At 38.9% G+C, this 12,327-nt stretch overlaps 3 protein-coding genes across 4 annotated transcripts; 2 read left to right on the forward strand and 1 right to left on the reverse strand.

Annotated features, from left to right (window-relative positions):
* Positions 1–48: 48 nt before the first annotated feature.
* trappc4 (trafficking protein particle complex subunit 4) lies at positions 49–2,506 on the forward strand. Its single transcript, XM_041995387.1, has 5 exons — positions 49–266; positions 577–751; positions 856–959; positions 1,871–1,997; positions 2,121–2,506. Exons 1-5 carry the CDS (start codon positions 92–94, stop codon positions 2,197–2,199), a joined length of 660 nt encoding a protein of 219 aa, XP_041851321.1. The 5' UTR covers positions 49–91; the 3' UTR covers positions 2,200–2,506.
* A 247-nt stretch (positions 2,507–2,753) lies between these two features.
* On the reverse strand, positions 2,754–7,669 carry slc37a4a (solute carrier family 37 member 4a). Its single transcript, XM_041995384.1, has 8 exons — positions 7,188–7,669; positions 6,782–7,014; positions 5,677–5,920; positions 5,142–5,300; positions 4,982–5,067; positions 3,432–3,545; positions 3,195–3,333; positions 2,754–3,066 (listed from the first exon to the last, which is right to left on the reverse strand). The coding sequence occupies exons 1-8, from the start codon at positions 7,333–7,335 to the stop codon at positions 2,900–2,902; spliced, it is 1,290 nt and encodes a 429-aa protein (XP_041851318.1). The 5' UTR covers positions 7,336–7,669; the 3' UTR covers positions 2,754–2,899.
* Positions 7,670–8,569: 900 nt separating this feature from the next.
* cfap45 (cilia and flagella associated protein 45) lies at positions 8,570–12,223 on the forward strand. 2 transcript variants are annotated; one of them, XM_041995386.1, is made up of 11 exons: positions 8,570–8,845; positions 8,961–9,074; positions 9,505–9,611; positions 9,791–10,196; positions 10,302–10,480; positions 10,685–10,814; positions 10,958–11,104; positions 11,208–11,321; positions 11,405–11,598; positions 11,696–11,920; positions 12,057–12,223. In XM_041995386.1, the coding sequence occupies exons 4-11, from the start codon at positions 10,056–10,058 to the stop codon at positions 12,124–12,126; spliced, it is 1,200 nt and encodes a 399-aa protein (XP_041851320.1). In that variant the 5' UTR covers positions 8,570–8,845; positions 8,961–9,074; positions 9,505–9,611; positions 9,791–10,055; the 3' UTR covers positions 12,127–12,223. The 2 variants fall into 2 exon arrangements, with proteins under 2 accessions (XP_041851320.1, XP_041851319.1); XM_041995385.1 differs by having other exon boundaries at positions 8,964–9,074.
* Positions 12,224–12,327: the final 104 nt, after the last annotated feature.

Genomic DNA, 12,327 nt, shown 5'->3' on the forward strand with positions numbered 1-12,327 from the left:
CTAGATAATAAATCTGTTAAAAACCACATTCCGACTTGCTACACGTTGAGGTCATGTGACCGTTCAGTCAGCTGGGGAGGACGTTGCAAAGATGGTGATATTCAGTGTGTATGTGGTGAATAAAGCTGGTGGTTTAATTTACCAGTATGACAATTATGTCCCGAGAAGTGAGGCCGAGAAGACATTCAGTTATCCTTTAGACTTGGTGTTAAAGCATCACGATGAAAAAGTTGTCGTATCGTTTGGGCAGCGAGACGGAATTAAAGGTAACGTTTAGAGCGTATGGTTAGCTAGCTACACAGAACCTACCCATTGCTAGCCAAATAACTACGATTTAGCACATTTGATGGTAAAGTTATTTATATAACGTGTTTTATTATATTTCGGAAATGTCTTATTGGCATAAATCTTTATCCTGTGTAGTCTCACTGTACGCATTCGTTTTATTTTGCTTTAAAAGTCGTCCATATGACATGTTTGGTAAAATATATTTTCCATTACGCTGAATGAGATTTAAAGAAGTGATCTAAAATTATAATCGTTTGAAACGAAAGCTTTTGTCTTGTTCTCTTTCAGTGGGACACGCAGTATTATCCATTAATGGAGTTGATGTGATCGGTAAGAATACAGCAGATGGAAAGGACATCCTTGAATATTTAAAAGATCCAGCAAATTATCCAGTATCGATTCGTTTCGGACGGGCTCGTCTGAGCTCCAATGAGAAGCTTATGCTGGCATCCATGTTCCACTCGTAAGTCTAGAATTGTACGATGGTCAACTAAATTGGAGTCAACAAATTGGAGTCAACCTCCAATATGGTTTGTTATACCCACTTGTCATTCCTTCATTTCCTAGGTTATTTGCAATCGGTTCACAGCTTTCTCCTGAAGTTGGCAGCTCAGGGATTGAGATGCTGGAAACTGATGTCTTCAAACTTCACTGCTTTCAGACTCTCACAGGTCAGTGCCAATGTTGCCAGATCTTGTGACCAGCTCGATGAAAACAAACCCAAAAGAAGTGACACACACATGTATATATGTGTGTGTATATATATATATATATATATATATATATATATATATATATATATATATATATATATATAAATCTCAGATATTGTTGCTCTGTCAGGTGAAGTTGCACGCATGCATGTGGGGTGTTTGGACGGGACATCTGTGGTAACCACGAAGAACAGGGCTGTGTACACTAGTTCCTGAAAAAAAGGACTGTTGCGTTCACGTTTCCCAATCTGCAGTCAGGGGTTATCGTCTTAATGTTGGCTGCTGAGAAAGAATAAGGAGGACTTTTGGAAAGGAAGCAGGACAAGCCCAAAAACCTGCAACCCATAACTGATGTTTTTAAGCGACTTTACAGAAAAACAAGCCCAAAGTTGCTTGAAACAAGCAGACTTGGGTAAACTGGTCAGCTGCATACAGTGGCCAACACTGAGTCCAAACACCTCATTGTTTGCATGATATAGAAATAACAAAGTAGCATGTGAGGAGGTTGTTTGGAAAACTTGAGGGTTTTCATAAAACCTTCCCTAAGTACAACTTAAGAAAAAAAAGAAGATTCATAAGAAGATTTTGGTGAATGTTAAAATATTCCAAGGCTGCCCTTTGCAATGGGGAGGGGTAGGCTTAGTCTGTAAAGATAAGTTGGATGATATGTGTCATCATATGATATGAACTTAAATCCCAGGACATCTTCCATAGCCGTATAACAAAATAATCAGTTACTTATTTCCCTTGAGAGTTCTCTAATGTCGTGGGTGACTGTTGTATTAGCCAATTAAAATTCTGCCTTGTCAGTTCCCTTCTTCTGAAACACTATTTTGTTTCTAATCACTGCTCCATCTCCGTTGTCTCAGGGATAAAGTTTATTGTGCTGGCAGACCCTCGACAGTCTGGCATTGATGCGCTGTTGAAGAAGATTTATGAGATCTATTCAGATTTTGCTCTCAAGAACCCGTTCTACTCGCTGGAAATGCCAATCAGGTAATGTAGACTGTTGGGATTATCTTTCTTTCTGCTTAGTGTTTGTACAACTTCAATTTAAGATTGGTGTGTTCTACAATGAAAAATTACGTGTCTGCATCTAATGCGTCCCACCTTTGTCAGGTGTGAGCTGTTTGATCAAAATCTGAAGAGTGCACTGGAGGTCGCAGAGAAAGCCGGCAACTTTGGAGCTGGCTCTTAAACCAGATGTTCAGATTGGAAACAAAAAAGTGCTTTTTTCTGTTTTTTGCTTGTTTTGTCTTCTTTGTTGCTAATGAAAGCTTTGTAAATACATCATATTTTGTAAATACTTGACAGATTAAATTCCAAACTGTATGGAAATGTCCCAGATCACTTTTTTCTTGTTTTCACTGCATGGGCACTGAATGTTGGATAATTTAAAATAGACTCTTGGACATTGAGTTTGAAACTATATAACAGGATCATTTATTCAAGTGTTTGACTGTCATAATGAAGACCACACTTTCAGTAAAGATTGTGTAAAACTTATACTTAAATTCATGACTGGTCATTCCATCATTTATAAACACTGATTTTAAATAATGTGTTCTGATCCAGGCTCTAACTTTGTGCCCTTGTAGAGAAATCTTGCTGTGACCATTGGAGAAAACCCTGCCCTAGGTATCTTTTATTATTATTATTATTTATTTTGGCTGTATTAAAAAAATAATATACATTTCCATTGTTGAGTTACTGGCACAACTGGTTTATGGAGGGAAAAAAGTCAAAATAAGCCCAACTTTAGAGGTTTATTCGTGTTATTGTCCGGTAAGATTGACAGTGGAAATACTGGCATAAAAAAAAATCTATGAAAAAATGAACATGAAGGGAGCCCTCAGATTATTTGGTTTCTTCTGGACACAGGTTTAGGTGAGATGGAGTTAGTCTGCCTTCTTGGACACATGTCCCATCTTGGTTCGGATGTTGCGCAACAGGAAGAATCCAACAGTGGTGACCAAGCAGATGATCTCTGCTATCCAGAAGGCCATTTCCCAGCCATGGTGCTTGGCGATGGTGCTGAACGGTAATCCAGAGAGGAAGCCACCAACTAAGGGAAACATAAAGAAGGATTATAAAACTATCTCTTGTAAGCCACACTTTTTGTTAAGTTAAATAAGGCTAGCTTTTGCTGCAGATGCATGAACTTGAAAGAGGAATAAAAACCAATAAACTTACTGTTAGCCATCAGGGCAACGATGGCATGTGATGTCCCACAGTAGTTAGACGGAGCACTCTCATTGGCTATAACTCCAAACAAGGCTATTGGTCCATAGGAGGAGAAGCCAAAAGCAGCACCTAAGCTGAGAATCCACACCTGAATGTACAGATCAGAAATAACCAAGTATAATATTTACTGTGCTGCATTTAAAGTTTAAACACATGACGTTCTGTTTATTAGGATGTCAGAGTTACCTTTGAGCTGTCAGGTGTGACTGTGACTCTGAACAAGTACATAGATACAAACATTCCAGCCATCATGCATATCAGGAGGAAATGTCGTGGGTTTCCATAGACTTTCATCCCTTGCTGAAAAAAAAGAAAGGGAAAAAAAATAATAATAAATATATATATATATATATAGTTATGCAGTTATGGGCCAATTTTATAAGTTTTAAAGCTAAACTCAAGCAGTTAATAATCCCTTAAAAATCATCAGATTTGCATATTTCAAAATTTTTGCCAAGTTTCAAGCCATGTGGCTTCACATGGCCTGAGGTATGAGTCTGAATCCTTTTTCATAATTGAATTTAACAAGCTAATCTGACCCAACCCAGGAGATGACACTCCCTGCCTTGTTTACTCTGATGTTATGATTCTCCTGAAGAGGAAGCAAAATAATGCAAGGTCTTCTGCAAATGAATTTCTACAATATCCGAAACGCAGTGCATGCTGGTCAGCTCACTCTCATCCAGCTTAGCCAGACCCGCGCTCTTCCCCCTTGCAGCCAAGTCACCTGGGAAAGTTTGGTCTTGTTTTTCTGTATCTTTTTGAAGAAACTTCTCATTTCACCTATAAACCCTCCAAACTTAGTCAACTTTTAGGATTTGTTTCTCCAATGTTTCACGTAGAGCAAACAGGTTGTCTGACCTCACCTCTCTAAGAATGTAGCTGGTACTGTCCAGATTCAAAGGTGAATCCTGAGTCATGTCTTTTAACAGACAAAAAACTACATCTTATGGATATGTTAAAAACTTGAATTTCACTGGAGAAAGTCATTGGAAAAACTTTATAAATGGTAAATGTAGCATGAAATGACCACACAAAGTATTTTTTAGGACAGCAAGACATTGGTAATTTGTGGAAAAAAGGTGTGATTGAGTTTTAGATTTGGATTTAGTCTTGGTACATTCTTATTCTTTGTATAAACTGAGAGCAAACATGAAATGAAATAAAATTAAATGAAATTATGGCTGTTCGTATTGAGTCTTTTCAGCTCTTCTCTGCAGTGGTCTCTCACAACTATGTCCATTTATTGTAATAATTCAGAGGAGCTGCTGCACAGTTTAAATCTTTCAAGTTATAGAGAACAGAAGACATTTGCAGTCTGGCTTTGGATTTAAGGAGTCTAACTTCTTTAGACGAGATTTTGTCTTTTTTTTATCAACCTGATAAACATCAAACAAACCTTTCTGAACTTTTCAAAATCAATTTTGTTCATGCAAAGAGTGAGGAACACACACTCAGACCTGCAAGTTTAAAGAACACTTTTTTTGTTTTTTGTTTACATATTAGCTGCAAATCTTATAGTCTTGCAACTTTCAGATATGTAGCAAAATGCTCAGAAAATAAATTATATAACAGTGTGACCTAATTTGTTTTTAATGGGTTCTCTTGAAAACCAGATAATGTTTTATGTCATAATTATGCAGAAACACAGACAATTTGAGCAGGTTCCAAACTTTAAAGCAGTGCTGCTTCTTCATAAGAAAAACATAGAGGGAAAAAAACAAGCAAAAACTTACTTTAGCTACAGCCTTGTCAGAGAAGTAACCTGCTGCAAGACTGCCTAACAGACCTCCAACCTCCAGGGCACTCATGTATGAGCTACCTATGAAGGGAAACACAGTTATTCCTATTTCTCTACACACCCTGCAGAAATCTGGCTATATCTCCCGTCCATACCCATGAGTGTTGACTGGCCCTTGTCTTGAATGAGAAAAAGCTGTCCCCAGTCAGTACAGACCGTCTTCACCCCAAACACCACCAGATAGGACACAGATAGCAGCCACAGGTAAGGTGACAGCAGGAACTCAGAAAGGGTACTTTTATTGCTGGAGGATCCTGAGCAGGAAACAGACAGATGATCATCTACTGTTTGCTACTTGTGCATTTTTCTAACATTAGACTCTCATCACTGTGGTGCATTAAACATCTCTTCACCTCACATGCTGGGCCCATCTCAGTCTGTGTTTTTGAGTTACACCATCAAAACGAGTTGCATGCTATGCTAGGGGCACATCGAGTACAGAGTCCACCCAGTCGTGACCTTTAGTCACAACATTAGAGGCTCACATTGCATGACAACACACACATCTTCCACAATCTTCACTTTTTCTGTTATCTAAGAAATGCCTCTGTTGAAACAGCAATCTGTCTGAGTAAAGCAGCAGCTGAAATTTTCTCCCGTATGCAAACATTTGCGCAACGAAAGTCTCACCTCCTTTGCTCTTCTTGGCTGCCGTCTCTATGTTGGGCAGCCCCACATCCTTTGGCTCATTCTTGATTACCAGCAGGCAAACAAAGGAGACGACCACACAGATCATTCCAGAGAAGGACAGTATGGCCCTCCAACTGTAACTCTGGGCCAACACTGTGGCGATGATGGGGCCCAAGCTGCCGGCCAGGTTCATGCTGCAGGAGAGAATGGCCCACCATGTTCCAAACTGAGATGGCTCAAACCACTGAGACAACAGAGAGAGGAACCTTAAATCATGATGGCACTGACAGGAAGTGTCAGCATCTTGTTTTTAGCTTGCAGAAAGGATGAAAGAACTGAATCAAAGCAGCAGTCTGAACTGATTGCTGTTATAACAATAACAGTGGCAGATATTGTATTCTTAATTTGGATAGCTTTAGTTACTCCTTACTTATCTTTCTAATAAAAAATATATCAAATATATCAAGTCAAAACCTACTAAAATTGTGGTTAAATTCACAGGCCACTTAAGATCCAAAGATAAAGTCATTAAAATCTCTAAATTATTGAGATAAACACATGAATAATCATAACTAAGCAACATCAGTTGTTGGTAAATATGCATATTGAACACTTTTAGACTTAATTTATTCATGCTTTAGCTAAAATAGATTCTATATGAATGTATATGAATGGTTAGACTTACTGTACTCAGCAATATTTTACATCTTATGCATTTGAGGCCATTTTATCTGTTTAAGTTATTAGCTGTAAGTCAGAAATTGTATTTTTAGTTATGTACATTTACCTTTTGTTTTAAAGGTGGATACAATTATATATTTATTCATGTAAATTACTTTAATTCTGTACCGTAATAATCATAGTATTTGTGCAATGAATCTATAATGTGTTTCCTTAGTGACTATAATTTGAGAAGTTATCATAACATGTTTCTGTTGAGTCTCTGGTGTTTCTGGACCATGTTTCTACCCTTCATTAAATCCAATTCCCTATGTTCCCTAATTTATAGCAACACCAGTGCCTTTGTTGTTTATAATAAAAAAGAAAAATTAACATTTTTAACTTGATATCTATGCATTGGTTTATGCTGGTGTAGGGAATATACCTTGCGCAGCACTCTGCCACAGGGAGGCCAGCCAAGGCCTTGGCCCAAGCCATTAAAAAACCACAGGGCAGAAAAGACGGCAACAGTGGAGGACCATGAGAAGACGACGTTGATGCCTCCCACCATGAACAAGCCAATGGAGAAGAGCCAGCGGGCACTGATTGTGTCCGAAAGCACACCACTGATGAACTTACTGATAGCATAAGCCAAAGACTGACTACTGGTGATCATGCCTGAACAAAAGAGTGTGACAGAGATGAGTGCCCAGTAGATGAAACTTGTTGCAAGATCATCAGAGTCCCAAATAAAGACTATTTAAAAGTTTTCAAAAAAGACATGTACAACCTATGTAACAGCACAAAATGCACAAAGCAAACATTGAGTTACTGCAAATAGTGTCTCATACCCAGGTCATCCTTATCCAGCTTAATTTCCTCCATTAATGAGGGCATTACAAAGGAGAAAGTCTTTCTGTTAAAGTAATACAGGGTGTAGCCCACAAACATGGCCAAAAATATTGTGTTTCTGTAGTATCCATAACTTGCAGTAGCCATGATTGATTCTAGTCCTCACAAAAGAAGAAAAAAACAAAGAGATTCCAGAGAGGGAAGCAAGCTGCTGCCTTCTGACAGACCTGCAATGCCTGTGACAGTGAACTTTGCTTCGGGATCCGCTGTGCAGAAGCAGCTGCTTAAAAGTGAGATGGTGTTTGCAATCAGTGTGTGAGGTTAATGGTCAACTTATGTGCTCTGAAGCTGATTGAATAGGTTGTTCTGCAACACAGCCAGAGAGGGGCTGGGACAGGAAAGCATCAGCTTGAGAAGTCACTGAGTTTGCTGTGGTGTCCTTTAGGAAAAAGCCCCACTCTTTTAGCAATGATTGAACTATTTGAGTCCTTTTGAAGTGGATGTTATTGAAGGAATCCCCAGATTGATGTGTTCAATGATTTACTAAGGAGTCCACGAGTTGCCACACAACAGGAGGAGGATCCTGTCCAAGTAAGGGGGTTTGTGAACTGGTGTTCACAACAGGTGTTCATCAGGATCTACAGAGATACAGCAGATTTAAAACAGACATATTGACTGTAGTTAATTCCAAATATAAACTAAAGGCAAAAATAACAACAACAAAAACAGATAAGATACAAAATGCTACTGGATACAAAACAAAACCAAAATCAAACCGAAGTAATACAAAATCCTGATTTATGAAAATTCATACCTTAATGTCGGCACTGTATAAAATGTTCTGCAAATAACGCGAAAGAAAGAAAAAGCAAACAATTTTTCTGAAGGTGTGACTTTCTATGTAGTAAGCTTATCCGCATGAAGTTTCCCATGAAAGAACTTTGTATCTATTTATAATAAAGTAGTTCTACATGAAAAGTGCAGCTTATATCGAAGCTCATTGAAAACGCGAAGATTCCGCATCACGTGGACAGTTGGCTCCGCCCACTCGCCAAAAGTCACATAGGACAGACTAGCGTAGCATGAAAGTCTTGCATAATGTTATTTTCTGTTAAAATAAGTGAAAAACACAATAAAATAATAATTAAAATCCCCCCCCACCCCCCCCCCCCCCCCCCCCCAAGACTTCAATCGTCTTCTAATATGCAGAGAAATATACACTGTCACCCCCTGAGGTCACAGATTCTAATAGATCACAGATTTTGTTGTAACACCTGATAACTAAGTTAGATGCCGCACTAGCGTTAGCTGATAAAATAATATTTGAAAACTAAAACTAAGGTGTCCTGAGTTGCTTTGTGAGGTGTTAAAATCATGTTGGTTATTCAATAAAGCTTGCTGAGAAACATGACACGAAGCTCTCATTCACGGGGCTCTGTTAGCCAACACCCGTCGCCAGTGTTTCCATGACAACGGACAACAAACACCTAAATAGACGCCATTCAATTTAGAATTTGCACATAAATAGGCTAGGTTCATATATGAAAGTAACGCAAAGGCATAGCTTGCATCCAGTCTTTACCATCAGTTAACTAAGGATAAAAGTTAGATTTCGAGAAAAAATATTTTTTTTCGGCAACATTAACCTGGGACCATGGTAAGTTTGCTGTACTTCGTTTCAGGTGCATAATAGTACAGGTTATTTGCTCACCTGTCCATCGAAATTACCTTTTAATTGCGGTCATTTGTTTGCAAATAAATGCTTTTCCCAGCAGAAACGTGAATCGAGCTCCACGTCTTCCAGGACCAGATTTAATCAGGGCAGATACCGCATCCTGGCCCCGGTGTCTCGGGTAGACGAAACCCTGTTTGAGAGCTCAAAACCGGTTAGTTTTGTAGATACTGTTGTCCAAACAATGACATTTCAGTCTCACTTAAAACAAAACAAACGGTAGTAATGAAGCTGAACACAAAACAGTAAATAAAAACGCAAGGATTTAATAGTTTAATAATCACTCCTAATAATTAAGCTTAATAATTTAAGCCATATTTTATACAAATGAAGAATTGAAAGTGAAAATTTAATGTATTTATTTTAATTATATATAATAGTAATATATAAAATCTATCTTCTTAAAATATTAAGTTCAATATAGGAATTCATACAATAAATTGAAGGAGGTCTTTGCATACTGTTTTAATTTACATTTAAATAGCATTCCAATATATTCTAAAATAAGAATAGAGAAGGAGAGATCACAAATCATGCCTGTGGTTTTTGTTGCCAGTTAACGCCTGTCTATTTTTTTTTCAAAGTTGAACATACAGAAGAATTCTGCTCCATTGGCCAAAGGCTGGTCCCAGAATAAAGATGAAGGAAAGTTCATTGAAATAATTGGCAAAGACTACATTCGCCGTCTCAGGTAGGCCAACACCTGTTCAAAATAGATATTTTGATTGCTAATAATTTAGGGATCTACGTGTAATGTGTTCAACATATAAAAGAGTTGCTCATTGTTCTAAAAATAATAATTATATTATGATTTTGGGGTTTACAACCCTGTCATAATGCTGTGTTGAAACCCTGAATTCTTTCTGCCAGGATACGACAAGAAGATCCTCCAAGAGAGTCAATCACTCTTAAATCAGCTGAGTTTGAGCCGATCGCCTCAACAGCCCAGTGGCTCAACAGGGAGAACAGACAGGCCTTAAGACAGGCTTCTGAGAGAGAGAAAGAGCAGGAAAGGATAAGATACAGTACTTCATAAAATATAATTATTTGAGTTTGCAAATAAATATTCCAGCTTTACTCTTGTTTTTGGCCATTTCTGATGTAGAAAGCTGCAGAGGAAAGGAAGCGTGAAATCATGGAGGCAGACCTCTACCGCAACAACAACCATGTACTGTCCGACCTCAACCTGGAGGCCCAGGACCGTGCACAGCACCTGAGGGAGCGGGCCGATTCTTTAAGGATGGAGCAAGAGGATGAGGTCAAAAAGCTTAACCAGGTGTAATGCAAGTGTAGCCATTTGGATGACAGAAGTAAATACAAAAAGGAAAATTCTGTATTTCATGCAATCATCAATACTTCTGTGTATGTGCATTCTTCTCAGCTGATTCTCGGGGCTCAGTGTCAAGCCATACTGGACGAGCAAATCCAGGAGAAGAAACAGATCCAAGTTGAATTGGCTAAGGAAGAGAAGCGTCTGGACACTTTGATGGAGGTGGAGCGCTGCAAGGCTTTGGAGATTGTCGAGAAGATTGACAAGCTGCGCAGAGAGCAGAGGATCAAGTAAAAGGAGCACATGCAAAATACAACTAATTCCTCTTGCAGTTAAAATCACAGGAATGATGCTACAAATGTTCATGTTAGCACAATGTTTCAGGGCAGCGAGAGGACCTATAACACGTTTGTCTTAAGATGCTTTCATACTCATCACTAGGTTGCTAAAAATAAAGTTAAATAGTCATCACTTGTAACTTTGTTGTATTTAAGGGGAATGCAGGAAATTCACAACCAAATCCAGGAGCGTCAAGAGGAGAAACTAATTGAAAATGAGATGAAAGAGATGGAGAGAAGTCAGATTCGTGAGAAGCAGGAGAGAATGATCCTGGAAGACCTCAAGGTGCAGATGGAAGGGGGAGATGCAAAAAGAGAGAACACAAGCATGTTTTAACACACATGTTCAGGGAGATTCAGTATGCAGCCACATATTTAGCATACTTTTACTTTAGTCAGTTTTAGCTCTGAAAGCTTGTCTTCTTCTAGGGTCTGGAGAAGAAACGGATGGAGCAGCAGCTTCTGCAAGAACAAATTCTGCGTATCAACACTAAGACTATGCAGGCCAAAGAGAAGAGGATCGAAGAGGAGAAGCTGGCTAACCTGAAGGCTATGGAATACATGAAAAAGAAAATGGTAAGAAAAGCAATTTTTCATACAAACATGATCAGTGTTTCTTATAGAAAAAGAAATAGTTATTCTATATGTTGTTTTATATTAAATTTTTTTAAAACTGCAGGAGCGGGAGGCAGAATATGAGAAAGAGCAAATACAAATCAAAAAGGAGAAGGAGCTGGAGATAGCTCGGCTGAGAGCCCAGCAAGAAAGAGAAAAAGACTACAAGGCAGCGCAGGTCAGTGATGCATGCTGCTTGGTGAACTTGTTTGCAGAATTAAATGCAGTAATAGCACACACGCTTGTCCTTGGATTTGGAAGGATGAGATCCGTGCTCAGAGGAACCAAGAAATAGCAGAGAGAGAATGGAGGATGAAAGAGAAAGAGATGGCTGAAAAGAAAGTGCGCGAGGAAGCGATGCTGAAGGCGTCCCGTTTGGAGCAGATTAAAAACAAGGAGCAATGCCAGTCCATTGAGGCTGGCAGGGAGAAAGCAACATTTGAGAGGGTGCTGAAGTAAGAAAAATGTGATATATAAAAAAAGAAAATATATTTTCAAGCACCCCCTTTATACGTCTCACTTTTTCTACATCGCTCCTCCCTTTCTCCACAGGGCTCAGCAGGAAGCTGTGGTTAAGCAGAAGGAGCAAGAGGAGAAGCAGCATCAGAAAGCACAGCTCCATGCCCAGGCCATCCGCCAGCAGATCAAGGAGCGCGAGATCTCAGCCGTAGCCAAGCGCAGAGAAATCTTCCAGGAGGCAGATCGGCTGATGGAGGAGGCAAGGCAGAGACGTATACGCCTCAACAAAATCAAAGAGAAGAAGCTCAAAGAACTCAAGTAAGTTTGAACAAGCTGGTGTACAATCCAGGAGATTAATTTAATCGTTTTTTTTCTGTTACACAGTATATTGCATCTCCAGCTCTGCTGTGTGTATATTGATTTATTAAACCCAACTTGTGCTTTCACTGCGCAGGTCTACAGGGATCTCAGAAAAATACTGTGTTGAAGTGGAGAGGAAGGCTGAGAAGACACTCCCGGCTTGAAATACTGTGATCTGACTTCGATCAATCGTCATTTCAAGAAAAAGAAACTTGAAATTGCATTACCCAGAAATGTAATAAAGACTACAATTACACTTTTCACACTCCTGATCATTGACACTTTAAAAATTAAAAACTTTTTGTCTGCAAATATGTGGCAAAATGAAATCAAGATAAAATCATTACCATTTCATGTCACACAGG

Source organism: Melanotaenia boesemani, chromosome 9 (assembly GCF_017639745.1).
Source record: "Melanotaenia boesemani isolate fMelBoe1 chromosome 9, fMelBoe1.pri, whole genome shotgun sequence".
NCBI classification, from domain to species: Eukaryota; Metazoa; Chordata; class Actinopteri; order Atheriniformes; family Melanotaeniidae; genus Melanotaenia; species Melanotaenia boesemani.